This window comes from Scardinius erythrophthalmus (assembly GCF_964197995.2).
Source record: "Scardinius erythrophthalmus genome assembly, chromosome: 9".
Lineage (NCBI taxonomy): Eukaryota > Metazoa > Chordata > Actinopteri > Cypriniformes > Leuciscidae > Scardinius > Scardinius erythrophthalmus.
In genome coordinates this window covers 33,111,226-33,135,573 of record NC_138229.1, presented here as the reverse complement: position 1 = coordinate 33,135,573, position 24,348 = coordinate 33,111,226, and the positions used below count along the sequence as shown (strand labels likewise).

Sequence of the window (24,348 nt, the reverse complement as noted above, 5' to 3'; positions counted from 1 at the left end):
ATCAGCACAATATTTTTCATCCTGGATCAATGTGTTTTGAGTAAAGTATAGAGTAGAGGCAATTTTTTAATTATTAAATTAGAACCACTGCTACAAATCATTAAAGTATGCACTGAAAATCAAAAAAAAAAAAAAAAAAAACATACACTTACTTCATCAAACAACATAGACAATGCTATCTAAATGATTTTGGAAATAGAGGTTTGTAGTTAGAGAAAGGTGAGTGGAAGCTGTCTGCATAATTAAGTCCTGGATAAGAGGATTTGTGGTCACTAGTCCTGTTCTGTAAAGACTTTCTCAGTATAACCAAATCTCATCAGACAATCTCAACATCCTGTACACAGACAGACTTCTCCGATGGCTAAAGGAGGCCTGGAAAAGGTGTTTCGGAGAAGGTTTCATGTCCCTGTTAATAAATATGCTCTCTGACCTCATTTGAGAAACGGCACCACTTGAGCTTGTACTGCTGTAATTCTGTTGTCAGAGCGGGTGAGTACCAAAGCCTCAATATATAGGCTAGCACTATGCTTATATAACATTATGTCACCATGTTTTTAGTCATCTGAACTGTGAATTATACTCACTGTACTTTCAGTGTTAAATCATGGAGCAGGATGATGTTTCGCCACTGCAGCACTTTGTGGTGGCAAAGAGGACAATCAGTGCAATGTTTCAACAGCTGTTGGAGTTTGTTAGAGAGGGATCAGATTTTGTAGAGGGTAAGAAGAAATGATTAACTATTGCATTTGTGATTGATAAATATATTGCTCTTTTATTGTTTAAATTATATATATTTAGTAATTAATCTATTTAATTTACAAAAAGGTACCATGGTATTACCATGTTGTTGTTGTTTTAAACTGGAGAACACTAGTGAAAAAACTTCAGTTTTGGCTTATCATTTAATGTACAGTTTTATTAATTACAAATGATAGGATCAGCATAATATTTTAAGAAAATGTTTATGTTACAAAGAACAGCTTATTGCTTTAGTGGGAGCAAGGAGCGATAACGTTCCATTGTTTCAGTTTTCCAAAATTGTAAAACTTAATTTTAATTTAATAAATTCCATTAAATTAGATTTAAAATCCCAGCATTTTACGTGTAGACCATTGTATACTTTTGGACTTTTGAAAATATCTATTTAGACTCATAAAATGATTGCAACATGTAAATACTATGGTTTCTTAGTATGCTAATTATTTAGTACCATGATATATATTAAAGCCCCATGGTATTTCCATCTTATGGAAGCCTTATGCTAAAATGCAAAGAATTTTTTTCACATCAAAACACTCCAGTCCATACTGTCACAGGTTAGCGTGTCCAAGAGAGATGCATGACACAGAATGAACGATAATATAAGACAAGCACAGTTTAACAAGCACAGAGAAGAACAAAACACAAATAACATAACTTTAACAAAAGACAAAGGACAGAGAAGAACTGAAGGTTTAAAGGCCCAATCAAGTTATTTGAATCGCGCAACATTATTCAATGTGTTGACATAATTTCCACTGAAACCGGTAGACAGGGTGCGACAAAACCCTTTTTTTTAAATAGCCAATAGCATTTAATTTATCAAGTCAAGTCACCTTCATTTATATAGCGCTTACAATACAGATTGTTTCAAAGCGGCTTTACAGTGATAATAGGAAATGAACGCAACAAAGATTGTTTTGGCTGTGCAGCAGATCTAGAAGAACACATTGTCAAGCTTAAGTACGTTTTTAATTGATTCATTTCTGTTGTAAAAATCATTAGTTATTAACTTAGGGGCCGCTTATACTTTTAATGCATTTTAATGTGTTTATCACAGCTTGGCCAGAGCCGTTGAGCTCAGTAAAGCTGCAGTTTCCTCCAAATCTCTAACCGTTTCTCCTATTCTCCTCCATATTGTTTTAAAATATAGCATCCTGTGTTGAATTCAAATGGGTCCGATACGTTTTCTGGTATGTGCCAAGTCGCGCATATGATCCGCTCTGTACTATCGTGTCTCTGGACCGGAGCAGACTGTGCGCGCTGCGGCCACTAACGTGAAACCAAACTTCATTCGCCCCAATGGAAAGCATATTTACACTGTCTGAATCGTTCCCTATCCCCTATATAGTGCACTACATCCTATTCACCATGTAGAAAATAGTAAATGTGTGAACAAGTGACCGATTTCAGCCGCAGCTTCAGCTTCTATTTATAATGTAGATTCAGAAGTGAGAGATTGCATGTTTAAGTTTTAAATGCTTATATCTTCTACATGCAAATTTTGTCATTGTTTTGGAGCACACTAGCTTAGATGGAAACAGAAAGGCTAGCATATTTATACTAAAAGCCAAAAAACTTCAATTTTGACTTCATGGGGACTTTAAATACACAAGGGTGATAATCAACAAAACAGGGAACAGGTGTGTAACTAATAGGAAACCATGACAACTAATAAATTACTTAAACTGAGGTAAACGTGACACTGACAACTAAATACTAAACAAGACAGAAACTAAACATGACCATGACATATACCCCATAATTAAAAAAAAGGACATTTGTAATAACTTCGTAAACCACTTTTTTTTTTAAACTGCAGGATCACATTAACATAAGTATTCAGACCGTTTGCTATGACATTTGAAGTTTAGCTCAGGTGTGCACATGTGGCAAATTCAATTGAGAACCCATTGGCCTCTCTAATTTATATAGGATGTTTGGAACAACCAGGGCTTTTACTAGAGCTGGACCTCGGACCAAACTGAGCAGTCGGGGGGAGAAGGGCCTTGGTGACCAAGAACCCAGTGGTCATTATGGTCGCGGTCCAGAAATCATGTGGGAGAAATTTTCAGAAGGACAAACATCACTGAAACACTCCATTGATCTTGGTATTATGTGAGAGTTGCCGGATAGAAACCTATCTGTGTCCATGACACATGAATCCCACTTGGAACTTCCAAAAAACAAGGTTACACTTACAGAAAGTCGACTAACTATAAGTAACTTTGAAACTACATGTCAAATAACTCATTAATTTGCAACTGAATGTCAACGTGTTCTCATTGGAGTATTAGTAAACTGTTAATGTTGGGGTTCAGGTTAGTAGAATTAGTTGAAATATTTCCAAAGTTAGTTATATTCAGTAGAATGTCTGTTGGGGACCATCAAAATAAAATATTAAGCAGACAGTCTTCTAATACTCTAATGACTGCTAGTTGACATGTGCTTATAGTTACTTATAGCAAAGTTACTTGTAGTTACTAGAATGTCTACAGTGGACTATCAAAATAAAGTGTTAAAAAAGCACCTTAAGGACTTTCAGACTGAGAAACGAGACTCCCTGAACTGATGAATTGCAGTTCCAAGCACCATGTCTGGAGAAAACCAGGCACTGCTCAACACCATCCCAATGGTGAAGCATGGTGCTTTTAGACTGAGGGAATGGAGGAAAGCTGAATAGGCTACAGCACACAACTATCCTACTAGTACTGAGTTAAGGGCCTGAATACATTTGCAATGTGATATTTTAGGATTAAACAATAAATAATATGCAAAGCTATCACAAATCTGGCTTTTGCTTTGTCATTATGGGGTATGGAGCGTAGACTGATGAACTCTCACATAGACCTATCTCTTTATCAGCTGAGTCTGGTCCTGCGCTTTACTGCATGATGGTATTTGATATGTATGTGTGTCTGTGGTGCCCAGAGACGAGGAAGAGTGAGGATCTGGAGCATGTAGCGGAGGAAGAACAGTGTCTGCAGATCCAGGCCTACTCCAGGAAACTAAGTGTCATCAAAGATGTGCTGGCCCGCAGACACATGAAGGTGGCCTTCTTCGGCAGGTAACACAACAAGTGGTCTAAACTTACTAGTATGTAAACCAAACAATGACAACAGGCCAGCAGAATGAAATGGATCAATAATGTTTTTGTTTTAGTTTTTCAGCTGTATGCATTGCTAATTTATACAAATAAGCAAGACGCCAAAAACTGAGTACTTGTGTACAGGGATCGCTCTCTTTTTCCCCCCTCCTCATTCATTTGGGTTTGAGCTACTCTTGAATCAAGAGCGTAAATGGAGATTTTGTTACTGGATGCTATATGTTGTTTCTCAGGACCAGTAATGGAAAGAGTACAGTAATTAATGCCATGCTAAGGGAACGGGTTCTGCCCAGTGGAATCGGCCACACCACAAACTGTTTCCTGAGTGTGGAGGGCACAGATGGGGAACATGCCTACCTTACCACTGAGGACTCTGAAGAGAGGAAGAGCATTGAAGTATGACGCACATATTATGCGGTTCTTAATGTTTGTAAACTGGACGGTGTTCATTTGAGAGAATTATTTCACACTATATTTAATGAAATTACTCTTCTTCTTACATACTGGGACAAACCAGTTTAAAAAAAAAAAAAAAAACTAAAACTACAGTTTCTTTGAGTCTTAAGTTTGCATCATGGTTGTGACAAGATATAAATCACAATTACTTACAGTTAAAGCTATTGTAGACAATTTTGGAGAGGCTGCAATAGTCACCTCACGTCACCTTCATTTATATAGTGCTTTTTACAATACAGATCGTTTCAAAGCAGCTTTACAGTGATAATAGGAAATTACTGGAACAAAGATTGTTTTGGCTGTACAGCAGCTCTAAAATTAATTCATTGTCTAGCTTAAGTAAGGTTTTAATTGATTCATTTCCGTTGTAAAAATCCTTAGTTATTAACTTAGGGGCCGCTTACACAACAGAAAACTTTTAATGCCTTCTGGCACCGTTTACATGACAACGGCGTTTTGGTGGCCCGAGAACGCAAACTTTGAAGTAGGTTTCAAATTGCAAGTTTTGAAAATGAGTTTTGAAAGCGATACCGTCATGTTTTATCTCACTTCTCAAGAAACTAACTTTATTTTTTGCATAATGCAACGTTTCAACAAGAACCACAGGAAAGCTCCTTATGTCATTTTGACATTTTAAAAAGATAAATAACAGGTGTTTCCATTGTGGTGTGATATGAATATTGTGTGATCTTATATCTTGTCGAAGCTTAAAGTTTGACTTTACCTTACAGACAGTCAATCATCTGGCCCACGCTCTACATATGGACAGGAACCAAGACTCAGGCTGTCTAGTCCGAGTGTTTTGGCCCAAAACTAAGTGTGCGATGCTGAGAGATGACCTGGTTCTGATGGATAGGTATGGACCCGTCCACATAGGCTACAGGGTTGTCAGAGCTGAATAAAGGTTCAGCAGGATAGTTTGGCACATGAAGAACAGACCTGGGCTGTGTTTCTCAAAAGCTTTGTGAGCCTACAGAGATCATAAAACCATTGGCTACGATCAACTTAGCTCACAATCATTTTGGGAAACGCAACCCTGGAGAATCGCTGCATATACATGCTGAATCTGATTCATGGAGTTCTACAAGGTTTGAGGTGTTGTGAAGGGGGGCAAGTAAAAGCACTAATGGTTTTGGAAGTGCTGCTCTAGAGATATCATGGGTAGTAACAGCTGAAACAAAAAACAGACACCAAATTGCCTGGTCTCAGATTAGCAATAAAGAACAGAACATTATGTGTAGTTTGATGTAATGTTAATGTCCTCACATTCCTCAGTCCAGGCACAGACGTCACATCAGAGCTGGACAGTTGGATTGACAAGTTCTGTTTAGATGCTGATGTCTTTGTGCTCGTGGCCAACTCTGAGTCCACCATAATGAACACCGTGAGTAGAAACTTAGCACTTTCAGAACTCCATTTACAAAATAAATCCGTGTTATATCTGTTATCAGTCAATATTAGAGTTTTTATTTTATTTTATTTTCATTTATTGGTATCAGTTGGATATTTAATCCTTCAAACTTCCAATATTTCCTATATTTCGATGCTTCATGCTCATTTAGACTACATTTGTAGTCAACTTAAGTTTAAAAGCACTAATGATTAAATAAAACTGTTAAATGTCATTTTTAGCAAATCTTAAAATGAAGATCCATTTTTTCATAGTGCACATTACAATGTTGTGATACTTAAACTTGTACGATTTAAAATAATTTATTTAGCAAAAAATGTTCAGATATTATTGTAAAGATAACTATCAAATTATTGACCAAATTGCAGTATTGCTGCATTCCTATAAGGTTTACTTTTATTATTTACCAAACTTGTCGCATTTTTTTTCCTGCAGTTTTTCATTATTTTCCCATTATTTTCCCTTTTGTTTATTTCAATATTTCACTCTTCTTTGAAAGGAGAAGCACTTTTTCCACAAAGTGAATGAGCGCATATCAAAGCCCAACATTTTCATCCTAAACAATCGCTGGGACGCATCTGTCTTAGAGCCAGAGTATCTGGAAGATGTAAGTTTTATTACCTATATTTATAAGTCTCAAGTGATTCACCATTTAAAACCACCACAGAGATTTGTGAGATTTCTGTAACATTTATCATTCCTCCGTCATCCATTTCAGGTTTAAAGGTTCAAGAAAAAGAAATTAACAACCCTTAAGTTTCATTAATATGTCATTCACAAACATAATGCAGTCCTTAACAGTTGAGAAGTTCATGTAGATTAAAGGGATAGTTCACCCAAAAATGAAAAAGATGTTTTGAAGAATATGGGCAACTAAACAGTTGATGGGCCCCATTGAATTTTTTTTTTCATACTATGGAAGTCTATAGTGCCCATCAACTGCTTGGTTGCCCATATTCTTCAAAACATCTTCTGTGTTCAGCAGAAGAAAGAAATTCATACAGGTTTGGAACAACTTGAGGGTGAATAAATGACAGAATTCAAATTTTTGGGTGAACTATCCCTTTAAGAGATGAAAAGATATACAATTGTATTGAATAAGTTTATGAACTATAAGTTGATTAATGAAAGTTTAGTTAATGGAGGTGTTTTATTCTGTTCATTTGTTTGCACTTCACTGCCCTTTTAGGTGCGGAAACAGCACATGGATCGCTGTGTCAGTTTCTTAGTGGAGGAGCTGAAGGTAGTGGACCTTCACAAGGCACCTGACCGCATCTTCTTTGTCTCTGCCAAGGAGGTGTTGAGTGCCAGGATCCACCGTGCCCAGGGAATGCCAGAGACTGGTAGGCTCCAGCGCTTTGGGTCACACAGTGCAGAGTCTACTGCTTTTGACACAGTTCTGGAGGGAGACCAGGAAAAACGAGACCTAGCCAAGTTAAAAACGAGTGTAACAACCATAAAACACTCAGAGGCAGATGCTATTAAATCTTAAAGTGGCCCAATGATTTTGAGAGTGATACTTGAGGTGTGACTTGAAGTGTGAAAAAAATATGCACAAATGATGCTTCATCGCAAAATGCATCATTTCAGATTTAATTTGTTGGCTGGTAGGAACCAAATGGGGCATATGCTTTTTATTTAAAGGCGGGGCTTTGGCTGAAGGATTCCAAGAGCGACTGATGGAGTTCCAGAGTTTTGAAAGAACATTTGAGGTGAGAATGCTCTCAAACTGTAGTCACTGGCTCCAGGATAATCGTTGTCTGACAACGAGGCTGAAAACAATGAAGATTAAGAGGAGCTTGATGGAAACTGAGTCTTAGCCCTGTCTGTACGCTGTTTAGACTAGATGAGAATTTATGACAGCTTGACGTGGTGACGGTCTCCTTAAGCAAGCTGTTTTTGCGTTGATTCAGGCCATCTGCTGCTGGCTCCCAAATGTGTGAGATACTTGGTGTTCCTCATAGATTCCAGGCAGCCGTTTACCGTAGTGGCCAAGTTAGCGGATTTGAGTAGGTGAGCGTACCTCACATTCTTGGGAACCAGGGATGAAAATTCACAGTAATCTACGATGGCATTAATAGATGGGTCTGTTGTGATTCAGCCATGCGAGCGACCGATGACGAGAGTGAAAAGCATGTTGATGGGTACAGATAAAAATCGAACCGTTGGAATCTTGTTTTAATCATGACGTGATCCCAGATAATTGTGGCACAATGACGGCTCATGGATTCCACAGGAATTTATATCCCAGTCTGCCGTGAAGACCAAGTTTGAGCAGCACACAATCAGAGCCTGGCAGATCATTGAGTCGGTCAAGGCTATCATGGATGCCATCAATATTTCTTCAGCAGAAAAGAAGTGAGTTCCAAAACCCTGTCTGCTCTGTAATGGAGGGTCTCTGTCCAAGCTCCCAAAGACTATAATTGGTCCCACTAGTGAGGGGAAAGGGCAGTGAAGTACAAACAAATGAACAGAATAAAACACCTCCATTAACTATTATGATAACTTTCATTAATCAACTTAAAGTTCAGAGTGAAACCATTTGTTCTTTAGTATGGTATTCTTCATTGTTGTGTTGAAACTTTATTGTTGTAACCATCGGAGTGTTCTGTAAATCTGTAGAGTGTTCTCACTGGAAGAGCGTGAGGCTCAAATGGACCGGCTAGAGTTTGTGCGAAATCAGCTTAACTTCCTGACCGAGGACATCAAAGACAAGATAAAGGCCATCGCTGACGAAGTGGCTGCCAAGGTAACTTGCATCATCATCACCCCTTACAAAACGTATCATGGCAATCGTAGTGTCTGATTATGTAATCAGATTCCAAAAATTAAGTACTAATAACTATATTAAATAACATTTTTCTTTTGATTAAATGATTACATGCTATTCTCACAATGGCATTAAATTAGTCATAATTCATTTAACTTCTTTATGTTTTAAATGTTCCTTTCAAAAAAAAAAAAAAAAGATACTGCTTTTCAGAAGGTCTTCCAGGTTTGTGGAATTGCACACACAGACTAGACACTAGTCAACCCGATCACTGAAAACCGAGACCCACCACAGCAAAACAAATATTTTTTTAAATATATTTTTTACTAAATATTTCATTTTGATTGTTTTATTTTAAAATTTATAAGATTTAATTACATAATAGCTTTCATTAAAGTCACAAACCACAGTCTATAAGAAACCCTGGTCGTAATATAATATTTATTAAACATGTTGTTGTCTAACAAAAAATGGAATATATTTTCTTTCTCTTCATATTTTTTTTTTATCAATATGGTATAAAATGATCATTTTCAAATTCTGGATACTCAAAAACTTGATACATATGTCAAGTCAAAAGTAATCTAAAAGTAGTCAGAATACATTACCTAAAATGAGTAATCAAGATTACATTACTAACTACAATTTTACATAACTGACTACAATTTGTAAGTTACCTACCCAGCACTGTATGTATGTTTATATGTATAGTTTTAAATGCCAAATTACCATGGATGCAATCATACGAGATACCGTTTAAATGCTCAAACTGAAATGTTGGTCACTCAAATGTTGGCTAAAATACAAAATTTCTATTTTAGGAGACTAATTTCATAATTTGTAAAACTGATTACATTTCCAGTACAGTACATTTCCCTCCAAATTACAGGAGCTGCTAGCCTATGAAAAAAAAAAAAAGATGACAGACTCAGCTAATATTTGAACCTCGTGTTTTCTATGGTGTTAAAAAGGTCCAGTAACTTCTCCCTGCTGTTCTTCTAGGTGTCCAGTGCCTTGGCAGAAGAGATCTGTTGCCTGTCTGTTCTTGTGGATGAATTCTGCACTGATTTTAGCCCTGCCCCAAATGCCTTAGCCCTATACAAAATGGTGAGTTCTGTTAAACTCCTTACAAAAGTTCTTTTATTTTAAGTTAGATTAGAAAGAATCACGGAGAGTTAACTTTTCAAGTCTGAAACATGTACCAAAGATACTTAAATACATGAGCTTGGCTAAGCAGTGCATTAGTTGTCATGTTCTGTTCACCGTTCATAAACTCTGAGTGACAGCTTGTCTGTGTGATCAGCGTAACAGGATTGAGGGAGCTGGTGTCTTAATGTCCTGATGCTCGCTGCGCACAGAGAAAGGTTACTTAAGACTAGACACATTGTTCTTTCATCATGAGACTAATCAACAGGTCTTTACACAGTTTTGTGCCATCTTCAAATTCTGTTTAAAGACACAATGGTGCATACAAGTCATCCTAAAACGTGAAAAGTATTATAATAACTCTTTAATAATAATAACTGTTTAATTTATTTCAATTATGACAACTCTCTAAATAGTTTTGGCATGTTAATGAATATGGCAATGTTAGTGTATTTAGTCTTGGTGGACCAGACATACATGAATCCCATAGCAGATCTAGGCAGGTGGAGCTGGGGAGATGGAGGAAATCTGATAGCGCTCTGCAGAACTAGCTTACAGCAAACAATGAATCAATTTCAATATTAAGCATGTAAAGCCAAGCTCAGACTGCAGAAGTTTTTTTAATCTTCACCGATTGTGAAATCTGGTTGCATCCTGCACTACAAGATTTGAAAATCGGGGTGCATCACAAGATATTCCCCTGTAGTCGGTAATTTTATCCCTTAAAACTCATCTTTGATCACCAAAATTACATATTTAAATGTTTTTTCCTTGAAAAACATTTCTTCATGCCTTAAAAAAAAGCTAGAATGTAACTACAATCTTGCCTCATTTAGTATACGCGGTTCTATGAATATGCAAATTAGCCTCACCTCCACTCACTCACACCAGCTCAGAGATGAGATGAGATATGAGATATACTTTATTGTCCCCGAAGGGAAATTTGTTTTGGACTCTGTCCATTCCATAGCTTTAAAGAGACAACACAAAAAGACACTATACAAAAAAAAAAAAAAAAAAAAAAAAACATTTCCTTAGCGCATCCTCTCCCAAACATTCTCTCGTTTCTCGCATGTTCATTTAAATAGGTACATGTATAGTAGTAGACACATTAACGCCTTCCATTGGCACTTATAAAACTTTAAAAACTGTTACTTAATTAAAAAGTGGCATATTACACATGAAAACACACAACTAATATATTGCACACTCTCCATATGGCCTACAAAATACAAAAGTGACATATTGCAATATATCCCATTACAATACACAACTAACATATTGCACTCTCCCTAAGGCCCATAAAATACACAATTTGGCATACTACACACCCCATAGTACCCATAAATACACAACTGATATATTCCACAAGGCCTATATAATACACAATTGGCATACTGCACACTCATAGTACCCCTTAGATACACAGCTTATGTATTGCACACTCTATCCGGCCTACAAAAATACACAATTGACATATTGCACATTCTCTATGGCCTACAAATTGCACAAATGACATATCACACACCTCAACAACCAACATATTGCTCACCCCAAAAGCCTACAGATTGCAAGAAGAACATATTACACACACCTACATATTAGAGTTAATGAGCTTAATAGACATAGGTAAAAAAAATTTTTTATAACGGTTTAGCCTACATTTAGGAACTCTAAATCTTCTACCAGATGGTAAAAGCTGAAATTCTGGATGAAGGATGTGGGTCCGGTCAGAAACTATTTTTTGTGCCTGTCTGATAACCGACTGCTCATAGATTTTCTGGGGGGGCAGATAGTTTTTGACCCCCATAATCTTCATAGCTGTCTTTACTTGACGAGCGATCTGTGATTTTGATTGTACTGTCAGGTTACCATACCAGCTTGTAATACCGTACTTTAAAATACTCTCTAATATTTCATGATAGAACAACAACATACATTTTTGTTCTACTCCATACAATCGAAGTCTCCGTAAGAAATGCATCCTCTGCTGGAGTCTGGAACAGACAGTGTTTACATGGTCCTTCCAGGTCAGTGCATTATCAATATGTACACCCAGGTACTTGTAAGAGCTAACCTGAGTAATGGGTACATTGTTAATTACTACAGGCCTGGCATCGCCTATGGCTTTTGGGTCAAACACCATCTCCTGAGTCTTAGTTACGTTTAGCACCAGATAATTATCATCGCACCACTGAACAAATTCCTCAATTTCTGTATGATACGCGGCTGGACTTTTAACTTTATGCATGAGGCCAAGGATTGCTGTATCATCGGAGAATTTAAAAATGTAATTATCAGTATGGAGTCTAAAGCAATCGTTAGTATATAATGTAAAAAGGGCTGGCGAACTGACACAGCCCTGCGGGACACCAGTGCTGATTGGCCTGGGCTCCGTAAAAGCATTATTCACTTTAACCTGTTGAGTACGGTTTGTTAAAAATGAAAAATACCAGTTAAGAATAAAAGAATTAACATTCATGTGTTTCAGTTTCTGAATAAGCATATAAGGCTGTAGAGTGTTAAAAGCCGAACTAAAATCAACAAATAAAATACGTGCATAGGCTTTGGGGTCTTCGAGATGTTTACTGACCAAATGTGAAATGCTATTGATAGCATCGTCTATGCCGCGCCCCGGCCTATAAGCAAACTGATGAGAGATCCACTCGTTGACCTGATTGGTTACAAGGTAGTTTGTGACGTCAGAATTACCAGCGATTTCAAAACGGGTTTCTGAGACTGTCTTTGGTTCACTGAAGTTTTAAGGAGAAAATACTCAGCAATAGTGTTGACTTATGAATTTGCACATTTGTCTTAAAGCATATTAAAAACACCAAATAGACATATAAACAACGTTAAAAACTTGATTTTCACCACAGGGGGACATTATAATAATCTAATAATCTGTATTTATCTTGTTTTAAGAATATTTATTTAAGTTTTTTCAGTATGTAATAGGCAGATAGGCTATAGTCATGTCTGTGTGCATTTTCCAGAAGCTTATGGCCTATGCGGAGGAGAGAATGGCCAAGAATCTGGACCTGCGCTGCTCCAGCACTATAAACGTCTGTGTGCTGTCGTCTCAGAGAGACATCATGGGTACACACTCATGCACAGTTTTCACTTCAGACATAAAGTCTCCAGTAAACAAGCTTTCCCTGGCAAAAGACACTTTAGCATTGACCGGCGCCCTCCTGTGACTCTCACACTAGACACCCTGCGTCCTCTGCTGCCCCCTGCTGCCCGAGGTCACCTGCACCTCCCCCACAGGAGGTTCACCATGACCTATGACCTGAACCTCGCTAGCGTCTGTGAACATTTTGTGGAGGACATCGACTTTCACTTCTCACTGGGTCTAACATCCTTGGTGAATCGTTTCCTGGGGCCTGATAAAGCCAGACAAGCTTTGAGTCTGCTGAACCACAATTTGAAAGTAACTTGATTTAATGATGTCTAATGACAAACGTATGACGTGTGAACAGGCCTAAAGTGACGTGATATGCTTCGTGCACAGGTCACCTCTTCCTCTGCTCAGACCCAGACCCAGGACGAGCTGGCTATCTCCATGGCAACAGGACTGGTCTCTCTCACATCCAGAGCATCAGTGGGCATGCTGGTCACTGCTGGAGTGGTAAGACATATTTGATTTAAAGCTTTTCATACCAGTTAGCTCATCTAAAAACATTGTAGAGTAAATAAAATTGAATTTTGTGATGGCATTTTTGGACAGGTGTGGCGTTCTGTGGGATGGAGGGTTTTTGTACTCTCTGTGAGTCTCTATGGTTTGCTCTACCTGTATGAAAGGCTCACCTGGACCAACAGCTCGAAAGAAAGGGCCCTGAAGCAGCAGTTTGTGGATTACGCCACTCAAAGACTGCAGGCCGTCTCACACATCATCAGCAGTGACTGTGGACAGCAGGTGCAACAGTGAGTGACCGGCTGAACAAATCATTTACTCACCTATAACACAAAAGATGTTGTTTAACAGAATGTTCTGGTTCTTTCCTGTCAAATTACAGTGAATAGAAAAGCCTCAAAAGGCATCCAAATCAAATGCAAAGTGGTCCATGTTCTGTTTTTCAAAGTATTCTGAAGTCAAGTTAAGGAACAGAATAACATTTTATGAGGAAAAGAACATTGAAGTATTGAAAGTGAACTATTCCTTTAGTTTTATAAACCACACCTGGATGATTGCAGGCAAGCGTACAATTCACAGACAAAAGTGAAAAGAGAAGCAGTAGTATGCAAAATTCCATATGTTCTCTAATTTTTGTCTCTACCAAGTACATCTTTAGTGAGTTTCTATGGAAGCATATAAGCCACAGTCTTAAAGTCCCCTTGTAATCAATCATTTTATCCCTTAAAACTCATCTTTGATCACCAAAATGACAAAGCGTTTTTTCTATGAATTTTTTTTTTAAATCTTCATGCCTTAAAATAGCTTGAATGTAACTCTACACCCTTGCCTCATTTAGTATACGTGGTTCTATGAATATGCAGATTAGCCCCACCTCCACTCACTTGCACCAGCTCAGAGATCCACTCGTTGACGATCACACGTTGACCTGATTGGTTACAAGGTAGTTTGTGACGTCAGAATTGCCAGCGATTTCAAAACGGGTTTTTGAGACTGTCTTTGGTTCACTGCAGTTTTAAGGAGAAAATACTCTTGACGGTGTTGACTTGTGAATTTGTACATGGTTTGTCTTAAATCATGTTAAAACCACCACATAGACATATAAACAACTTTCAAAACTTGATTTTCACCACAGGGGGATTTTGAGTCCTTGTGAATCTTTAATGGGATATTCTGGGCTTTGTAAAATATTATTACTAAAATACAGATACATCGGAGGAATTTCAGGGGCAAAGGTAAATTCATGTCTATTCTACTCTTATTATCAATAGTGTAGCGATGCTTGAAGTCACTTTCAAATTTCTTTCAAAATCTGTGTAGGGAATTTTTTTTTTAAACCTCACTCGAAATTGACAATTGCATAGATTCCTACTGAAATGAATTAGGAGTCATCTGAATCAAATCAATGTGTGCAGTTTCATAAGCAAGCAAAAAAGGTCCATTGTCTATTGTGAATAGTGCAATGTTGAATGAAGGACAGTTCACACAGATGTCACTTTCAAACCAAGCAGCTGTCAAATTCATGTGGGCCAACTTGAACCAAACCTGAGGGGAAATCTTTAGCTCTCATGCGAAATTCCAGATCGCGCGAACTCGTATTGAAACGACTGACTTTTATTATTCCACAAACACTGTATGAAAGGACAGCAGAAGCCTAGAGCTGAATCTACTCTTTGAATTTCCACTTCAAGCCAAAATTATTCAAAACCAGAAACCTTACCATTAAGAAATTACACATTCTTACACAAACGCATGGCTTCGCTTCAGAAGGCCTTTATTAACTCCCCGGAGCCATGTGGAGCACTTTAATGATGGATAGATGCACTATTATGAACAAAAACAGCAATTCATTGCCATTATAAAGCTTGGAAGAGCCAGGACATTTTTTTATATTTAACTTTGACTGTATTCGTCTGAAAGGTAAATGTCATATACACCTAGGATGAGTAAATCATGGGCTGAATTTAATTTCTGGGTGAGCTATCCCTTAAAATTCAAATCTGTCCTTGTCAACTTTGCACACTGAAGGACATGGGCTTAATAAAAGGTAAATAACAGACATCACCTGGCTTTCGCAGCACTTAATCATGACAGTGATTTTAAGTAAATATTTCATCTGCAGGCCGATGACAGCTGAAACGAAGACAACGGCGGACCTGCATACAGAGACGTTTGAACTATTGGTTTATGCGATCTGTAGGATGGATGAGGGAGTGCGGGTGATGTGTGAAGGATATGCTTATCTGCGTTTTTGCAGGGAGATGGTGGCCGTCTTTGCCCGCATGTGCCAACAGGTTGACAAGAGCGAGATGGAGCTTGAAACAGAGATCCGCAGACTGAGCGCCAGGATCCAGCGCCTGGAGAGTGTCCAGAGACGCTCCAAAACCCTCAGGTAGAAGAGTCATGGTGTGCGTGAGAGAGACCGACAGCTCACTGTAGATAATTACCCTTAATTGGAAGATAATCCTTGTCAATTGTTAATTCTGTAAGCACAAGAAAGGTGCGGCAGCATCATACAGTTTAACAACATTGCATGTTCGCTTGCTTTTTATTTCTACAACACTAGAAATTGAAATTGTATGACTTAAAGATAATATTTCTTAAATACTTAAAATAGCATTTGTCCAGCTTAACATACAAAGACAAAGTGAGCCATTTGGAGATTGATTCCTGAAGAGAACCCAGCAGGATTCACTTCTCTGCTAAAGATCAAGATTCATTATTTAAGTATAATTGCAAGTGAATTTATATACAGTGAGGAAAATAAGTATTTGAACACCCTGCTATTTTGCAAGTTCTCCCACTTAGAAATCATGGAGGGGTCTGAAATTGTCATCGTAGGTGCATGTCCACTGTGAGAGACATAATCTAAAAAAAAAAAATCCAGAAATCACAATGTATGATTTTTTTAACTATTTATTTGTATGATACAGCTGCAAATAAGTATTTGAACACCTGATAAAATCAATGTTAGTATTTGGTACAGTAGCCTTTGTTTGCAATTACAGAGGTCAAACGTTTCCTGTAGTTTTCCACCAGGTTTGCACACACTGCAGGAGGGATTTTGGCCCACTCCTCCACACAGATCTTCTCTAGATCAGTCAGGTTTCTGGGCTGTCGCTGAGAAACACAGAGTTTGAGCTCCCTCCAAAGATTCTCTATTGGGTTTAGGTCTGGAGACTGGCTAGGCCACGCCAGAACCTTGATATGCTTCTTACAGAGCCACTCCTTGGTTATCCTGGCTGTGTGCTTCGGGTCATTGTCATGTTGGAAGACCCAGCCTCGACCCATCTTCAATGCTCTAACTGAGGGAAGGAGGTTGTTCCCCAAAATCTCGCAATACATGGCCCCGGTCATCCTCTCCTTAATACAGTGCAGTCGCCCTGTCCCATGTGCAGAAAAACACCCCCAAAGCATGATGCTACCACCCCCATGCTTCACAGTAGGGATGGTGTTCTTGGGATGGTACTCATCATTCTTCTTCCTCCAAACACGTTTAGTGGAATTATGACCAAAAAGTTCTATTTTGGTCTCATCTGACCACATGACTTTCTCCCATGACTCCTCCGGATCATCCAAACGGTCATTGGCAAACTTAAGACGGGCCTTGACATGTGTTGGTTTAAGCAGGGGAACCTTCTGTGCCATGCATGATTTCAAACCATGACGTCTTAGTTTATTACCCACAGTAACCTTGGAAACGGTGGTCCCAGCTCTTTTCAGGTCATTGACCAGCTCCTCCCGTGTAGTTCTGGGCTGATTTCTCACCTTTCTTAGGATCATTGAGACCCCACGAGGTGAGATCTTGCATGGAGCCCCAGTCCGAGGGAGATTGACAGTCATGTTTAGCTTCTTCCATTTTCTAATGATTGCTCCAACAGTGGACCTTTTTTCACCAAGCTGCTTGGCAATTTTCCTGTAGCCCTTTCCAGCCTTGTGGAGGTGTACAATTTTGTCTCTAGTGTCTTTGGACAGCTCTTTGGTCTTGGCCATGTTAGTAGTTGGATTCTTACTGATTGTATGGGGTGGACAGGTGTCTTTATGCAGCTAACGACCTCAAACAGGTGCATCTAATTTAGGATAATAAATGGAGTAGAGGTGGACATTTTAAAGGCAGACTAACAGGTCTTTGAGGGTCAGAATTCTAGCTGATAGACAGGTGTTCAAATACTTATTTGCAGCTGTATCATACAAATAAATAGATTAAAAAAAATCATACATTGTGATTTCTGGATTTTTTTTTTTAGATTATGTCTCTCACAGTGGACATGCACCTACAGTGACAATTTCAGACCCCTCCATGATTTCCAAGTGGGAGTGGCAAAATAGCAGGGTGTTCAAATACTTATTTTCCTCACTGTAGGTCCAAAAAATGCTTTAAAAAGATTAATTCTAAAGATATTTAAATCATATGTTGAAACGTTTTATAAATTATTAACATAATTGCTTGCGTATAAGGGTACTTTTACACGACAACACAGTTACACAAAGTTTTTCCTTTGCATTTTTTAAGTACAGACAACATTGTCAAGACGATCAGCAAAAAATGCCTATTAACGCTGTATTATGCATGCCTAAACAGCTGGCGATGTCAACACTACGCACCTATGGACTGAGCTCATAAATACACAAGCAGGACAAAAACTTGCACTTTGAAACCCTTTTTCAAAAGTTTGCGTTTTCAGGCCCTCATAACACTGTTGTCGTGTAAAAGTTTTCCCTTTTTAGTTGAAAACAGTGTCATGTAAATAGCTCCTGAGATGCATTAAAGGATTAGTTCACATCAGAATGAATTTCCTGATATTTTACTCACCCACACGTCACCCAAGGTACGTGTAGAGCCCTTTGAAGCTGCAAGTCCACTCTATGGAGAAAAATCCTGGAATGTTTTCCTCAAAAACCTTAATTTCTTTTCGACTGAAGAAAAGACAGACATGAACATCTTGTATGACGTGTGGGTGAGTAAATTATCAGGAAATTTTCATTCTGAAGTGAACTAATCCTTTAAGTATTTGTAAACCTCAATACATTCTCACATGCTTCAAAAATAATAAAGTCAAAGTTTTATTTGGTAACAGGTACCCTTGTTCTCAGTATCTAACTATATAACCTGCAAAGAACATTTTAGAATGCGGCTTAAAATTCCTGCAAACACAATACTGTAAATAAACTATAAATGTGATTATTTAATTTTAAATATTAGTAAAAGTAAATTGTTAAAATATTGCTAATTAACATTAAAGTGCACTTTAATTTGGAGATTCAGGGGGCAGGGCTTAATTACATCAGAGATCTGTCACTGTGCTCACATCTGATTCATTCAGCATGTTCACAATCTCGAACCAAGAACAAAAATTTTCCCAACCAGTTTAGCGTTAGTCACTATGACAATAAATGCCTGTGAAAACTTTTCTTGCCCTTTAAACCTGGTGTGTGAGATGGCTCTCCCAACCACTCCAACACCGTAACACTGGCTCAACCATTGATGTAAGAGTTTACAAACAGACTGAGGGGAGTGTTCGGGAATCTCATCTGGAAAATAAAATTGGAGACACTATTGTTAAAAAATTACACACTTCTGTTTTAAGTGGTCTAACCGAGAATACTGGTCTCGTTTTATTCTCAGGCACAAAGCCACTGATCTGGAGTCACAACTGGAGTCTTTTTCAGCACAGTATCTGCAGATTCAACATTAACCAGAGCAGCAAGAAAGGAGTAAGACTGTCCTCCAGTGTTCAGAGCTGGAACAACCCAAATCTGCCGAATGAAGTTACAGAGAGTCTGCATTTATTTCATTTCAGTATTTCATACAAGCCTCAGGAAGCCAGATTTCTCACTGATAAAAACTCTTATAATATGCAAATTAATAATATGCAGACAACCTCCTTGATGAAAAGCCTTTATTGGTTATGAGAACAAATAGTAACAGGTGTCACTGCCACTGCACAAATACAAATAAATTCTGGGTGTTAAAAAAATTAAAAATAATAACAATAAAAAAAAGATTCCACAGCAAGTGATCATTGTTTTCTGAACCAACATGAAATAATACAAATCGGTTTTCAATAAAGCAGTTAAAGTGAATTAAGAGGAATGTGTGTTAGAATCAAAAGGCAGTTTATGTCTGCTGGTTTTGTCCATGAAATACACACACAGTGAGGGACAGAATCGCAGAACTCAGAATTACTAAAGTGAATTAAAAACGAAATCATTTGGTCTTTAATCAGAAAGTTACGACATATGCAGGACCATCCAAGATCATTTATTTTGCACAATGAACAAAATATCCATAAGTGGATCTATCGCTATATAAAATACATCAAAACCACTATGAATCACGCGCGCTTGCTTTTTGGTGAGCCACAATTTGTTTTAAGGGTTGGTCACAGTCTGTCACTGTTACTGTGCTTGAAAGATTGCACTTGGGTTATCTGTGTCCTGTGTGTTTACAAATGAAAAAAAAAAAAGCTTCCTATGTCTGAACTGTAGCAAGTGAAAAAGCCATCGCACGACAAACACTTTTGTAAAGGCGGTGGACTGCTTTAAGTGTGCCAACCGACGTTAACACCTTTGAATACAGCAAACATTGCATTACCTCTGATACACTTTCATTTTCAGAGTTGAAGGCAGGGAGTTTCTGTGTAGTATTGTGATCATGTGATTGATGTGAACTGCTGCAATAAGGAAATCAGCGCAGTAATTTCGATGTTTGGCAGCCTAACCACCTCAGCAAAAACAACCATGGCCTAGTTCCGATTCAGAAAAATGCAGCTCTTGCTCACTTCCTCTAACGACAAGGCCAGCACACTTGGAAAACCAAATGTTGCGAGGGAAACCGTTTTCAGAAAATATAAATATTGGAGGCTCACGTCATAAGTAATGCACCAAGTGCTTATCGTATCGCAGAAGCCGCATCATTTAAATATGATAGTTCTAACACTTAAGCTTTAAAATGATTTTCACAGTTGGTAACTGTTTATAATGATTCAGTTCTCAAGTTGTAACTTCGCAAAGCTTGGCATGAGCGCAAGTGAATCAGAAACCGTTCAGGTGTTTTTTGTGAACTGTTGAAGGAGCAAGCTGATTTCTTCAGAGTCAGCGGACTGTGGTATCGCTAGCACAGTGTTTGATCTTATCCATAGGATAAGGCTCAGTAAGCTAGCTGAAATATCCATAGGATAGTATGTAGCTTGCTCCTTACGGTCATGCTCATGTATGGACTAACTGGGAAGTTCGGGTTGAATCTGAAATGAATGTTCCGGGCTCAAAAGTATAGCAAAAGTATAGCAAAACGCTGTTAACATGAGATTAAATGTAAGTTGTCTTTCCAAAACGTAACCAATATCAATTCCTGTCATGATTATGTAAAGTCCTCAATGAAGAGGACTTTTATAGAAAAAAAAAAAAAAAAAAACACCACAGGAATGACGTTGGTAAAGATGATTCAGAAAACCCAAATAATAAACGTTTTTTAAAGGATGGATTAACAAGTGCTTCAACACAAATTTCTGCTTCTTAAACTATAAAAATATCCTGTCCTTATTTTCATTGCAAGTGCCCTATTTTTCCCAGGAAAAAAGGCATGAGCCAAAATTACTTAGCTAGCATTGTTGGTATTGCTAAACTTCTATTGAGACTGGAACATTCATTCAAGTCAATTAAAGGAAGGAATGGCTATATTTTGATGGGAGTTGGACTTCATATGAATTATGTTGGTTTTACTACATCATTTTAGGTTAAAACACTTTTTGCCTTCATTGTGCTATGCAACGTTCTTCATGGACCTTAATACAACGGTCTAAATGTTGTAAACACTCAAAAAAGCAACATCACTTCCATATCTGTTGAATATCCTTGCATATCATAACTAACTGCATGATTCAACTGAAATTTCAAAATAATTGCTTTACAAAAGTTTACCTGATGAACAGTAATGTCATAAATTGAAGGTGAAAAAGAAACAAATCTATTCAGAATACTGAATGCAATAATGGATGATTATTCTTAATGTATCAAAAAAAAAAAAAAAAAAAAAAAAAAAAGACAATGCCCAAAAGTAAATCATAAGTAAAAGCAAAACGTATACCATTTTGTTACAGTCACAAAGCCAGTCTCTAAATTCATTCATACTGATTGGCACAAAATTAAGGTGATTACTGACGTTAAGGTTTTGTTTTTTCTTTGTTTTACAGAAACCGGTAGGGCTCTATACCATCAATTCTCACATTTGTGAAAAATACACAGTGTAGCTCGTGGTCCACGACAGCTTTTCAGCTTTCTTGTCATGGAATCTAAGCACATTTATTCAAATACATGCAGAAACACCAATGTGTGCTGTTTTGCGTGACTATTTTCTAGTGCAAAAGCATACAGTCCTAGCTAGTTCCTCATCTAAGAAGGGCAAATGCTCATAGTGTCTGTAGGAAGGCAGACAATGTCAGAGTGGCAGTGACCAAGGCCTCTTGTTAGGTATTAGGTTGCACTTCCAGCCTGCTAACCAATGGCAAAGTGTCACAAAGCATCAAGGCCATGCTTGGTGTTTGAATTCAAACAAATGACTAAACCAAACCATCCAGAAAAGGTTCAGCTAAAAATGCATCATCATTTACTCACCCTCAAACTGTTCCAAACCCAAATAATTCTATTTTTTGTGCTTACACGCATTTAAAAGCACCATGAACGAGGCCCAAATGATTTGTGCACCAACTTAAGTCTTCTTAAGCTGTACAAGCCGACAAACAGGAACAACAGACCGAAGCTGTTATTGACTGATAATCGCAAATGCACCAAGTCTTCCTGGAATGTTCATGAATTGCTTTGTGCTGATTCATTTCTTGAGTTCAACTTTCAACCCACTCGAATTGGATGCAGAGGTTAAATATAGATTACCAAATTAAATTTCAGTTAGTTTCTTACTCCGTCTCTCGTACGTCTTCAGAAGACTTAAAATGTAGAGCACAAGTCACATATATCCTGTTTTTGAAGCGTAAATGCATGAGTCCCCATTTATCGTGATTGCTTGGAAAACAAAGGACAGCACAGTCTTCTTCAGAATTGTTCTAATTTCAACAGAAGAAACAAAGTCATGAACAGAACAACATGACGGTGAGTAAATGACATCAATTTTCACTTGTGGGTAACTATCCCTTTAACCATAAATGTATCACGCGTGTCCAGATGGATCAGTATGGAAAGCAGCAAATCTCAGAGAGTATATCTAGTGATAGTAAAGACAGAAGGGACAGACAGGCTGATGATAAGCCCTTCTGTGCGGTCAGTAATACAGTCTAATACCATGAAACTTGCCAAACATTTCTGTCTGGCTTCGAGGATGGCAAACACAAGCTCAGTGACATCAGTGTTTCTCACACAACTACACTCTACCAACCTGAGCCTGAACCATTTATGACAGAACAGGCCAACACTGACGACACTAGCCAAAGCAAACTAAACTTAAGGTCAAAGGTCACACACTGATGGCCTACAACACTGTGGCAGCATCATCCTTCGGTGTGGCATTGTGTGTGGCAAATAGCACTGTGATTGGGGACTAAGAAAAAAAAAATATTTTACGCAGGAAAAGAAAACAGGCACAGCTAAGACACCCATCACAAGTATCCACACACCAGAACATCCAAACACTGTCAGAAGTGCATATGTTATACATACAAGCATAAAGAATGGCGGATATATACAACAAAGTCTGTTCCGCACCTCTCGAGTCGAGATGTGAAGCCCGAGAGACAGAGAGAGCCAGCGGAGGCTCTTCACTGCTGGTCCTCACCTCTTTGACTGACTGTGGGATAGTGGGATAGTGCGGAGAGAAGAAAACCAGGTCGTCTGTAAGGAGGGGAAGGAGAGGGAGGGGTCCTGTGTGGCAGTGGTGCACTACAGTGACTCTGTGATCAGAAAGAGTGGCTCCCCGAAGTCCCGTCCAGTGAGGTCAGTTCCATATCCTGAGGAAGCTGTCCCAAGAACCGGTGGCCACAGCCATGCCGTCACTGGTCACCCCCAAACAGCTGACCCTGTTGTCATGCCCAGCCAGAACGCCTTCAAAACACAACAACAACAAAACACAGGGGTGAATAACATACGGTTAGATGCTTAGCAACAGACCCCCAAACGCATGGGATGCAGACCAATGAAGGTCCAACGAACAGGCTCCGAAAAAGGTCAATTCTTTGTGCTCTTTGTTTAAAGAATTATGGCATACATATTTGTTATTCATAATTAATAAATATTTTAGCTGTATGTAGAGTTTTTGATTATACATTTTGTTGTAAAAGTAGTTATATTTCAAGTCTCCATTAAAGTGATTAGTCTTCAGTGAACTTTGATTTCAACGAGATTTAAATGAGTATGTCCACATTGTGTTTTGGTGTAACGCCCGTTTCACACATACTCCGTTTGCAGTGCGTATGCGGTGTGTATTTTTTCCTGTACCCATGTTAACAGGTTAGAGCTTTCACACTGAACGCGGTCGCAGTCCGTCGATCCGTTCCAGGAGCGGTGCATATACAGCAGTGCAGCGATCGTTTCCGCACCGAGTCTATTTTTGCTGTGCTGCACGCGCTGAATTAAAGTGACAGCGCATGGTTCGTGGTCAAAATGAACACAGATTGACCTGAAAATGTAGTAATTTCACCATAAATGCGTTTAATTAAACAAAATGTAGTAATCTTACTATAAATGTATTTAATTTAATTCTACTTTTTCACAGTCATCTTTTTTACTTTAAGCAAGGAAAGTAAAGGAAAACTACAATTTACCTCAACAAGGCGACATAATGAACAACACTCGTCTCATTCGTAGAGGTGGAAAAACAAATTCTTTGTGAAGATTTATTGTATTAAAATTTAAATGCAAAAGAAAAGGCACGAGAGTCTGCTGTTTTTGTCAATTTTAAGTTTTAATTTAAAATGTTTGCGATTTTAATATAAGTAGGCTACATGGTTAAATATTTTACCACTTGCTTGAGAAACTTAATAGCCTATATAAATCTATATAGAAGTAGCACTGAATAATGCGTTTAAGTTGTGTTTAAACATCTATTAAAGAGTGCA

At 38.2% G+C, this 24,348-nt stretch overlaps 2 protein-coding genes across 2 annotated transcripts in view; one reads left to right on the top strand and one right to left on the bottom strand.

Moving 5' to 3' along the window:
* The first annotated feature begins 375 nt into the window (after nucleotides 1-375).
* On the top strand, nucleotides 376-19,036 carry mfn1a (mitofusin 1a). Its single transcript, XM_081373529.1, has 18 exons — nucleotides 376-489; nucleotides 596-719; nucleotides 3,691-3,826; nucleotides 4,099-4,261; nucleotides 5,053-5,177; nucleotides 5,597-5,705; nucleotides 6,232-6,339; nucleotides 6,922-7,075; nucleotides 7,377-7,444; nucleotides 7,969-8,090; nucleotides 8,355-8,481; nucleotides 9,505-9,609; nucleotides 12,645-12,747; nucleotides 12,861-13,081; nucleotides 13,163-13,279; nucleotides 13,379-13,575; nucleotides 15,543-15,677; nucleotides 18,912-19,036. The coding sequence occupies exons 2-18, from the start codon at nucleotides 605-607 to the stop codon at nucleotides 18,979-18,981; spliced, it is 2,175 nt and encodes a 724-aa protein (XP_081229655.1). The 5' UTR covers nucleotides 376-489; nucleotides 596-604; the 3' UTR covers nucleotides 18,982-19,036.
* gnb4a (guanine nucleotide binding protein (G protein), beta polypeptide 4a) overlaps nucleotides 18,867-24,348 on the bottom strand; it is a 16,438-nt gene continuing 10,956 nt past the window's right edge. The window contains exon 10 of the mRNA XM_081373528.1: nucleotides 18,867-23,335. Within this exon, the coding sequence (XP_081229654.1) occupies nucleotides 23,229-23,335 (107 nt within the window). The 3' untranslated portion in view covers nucleotides 18,867-23,228. The remainder of the gene's footprint in view (nucleotides 23,336-24,348) is intronic.

Excerpts from the sequence above, each read along its gene's own strand:
- mfn1a (XM_081373529.1), top strand. The coding sequence starts at position 605 with ATGGAGCAGGATGATGTTTCGCCACTGCAGCACTTTGTGGTGGCAAAG. Across the intron at positions 8,091-8,354 it reads ATTTCTTCAGCAGAAAAGAA|AGTGTTCTCACTGGAAGAGC; the intron begins GTGAGTTCCAAA and ends GTAAATCTGTAG. Across the intron at positions 13,082-13,162 it reads TGCTGAACCACAATTTGAAA|GTCACCTCTTCCTCTGCTCA; the intron begins GTAACTTGATTT and ends CTTCGTGCACAG.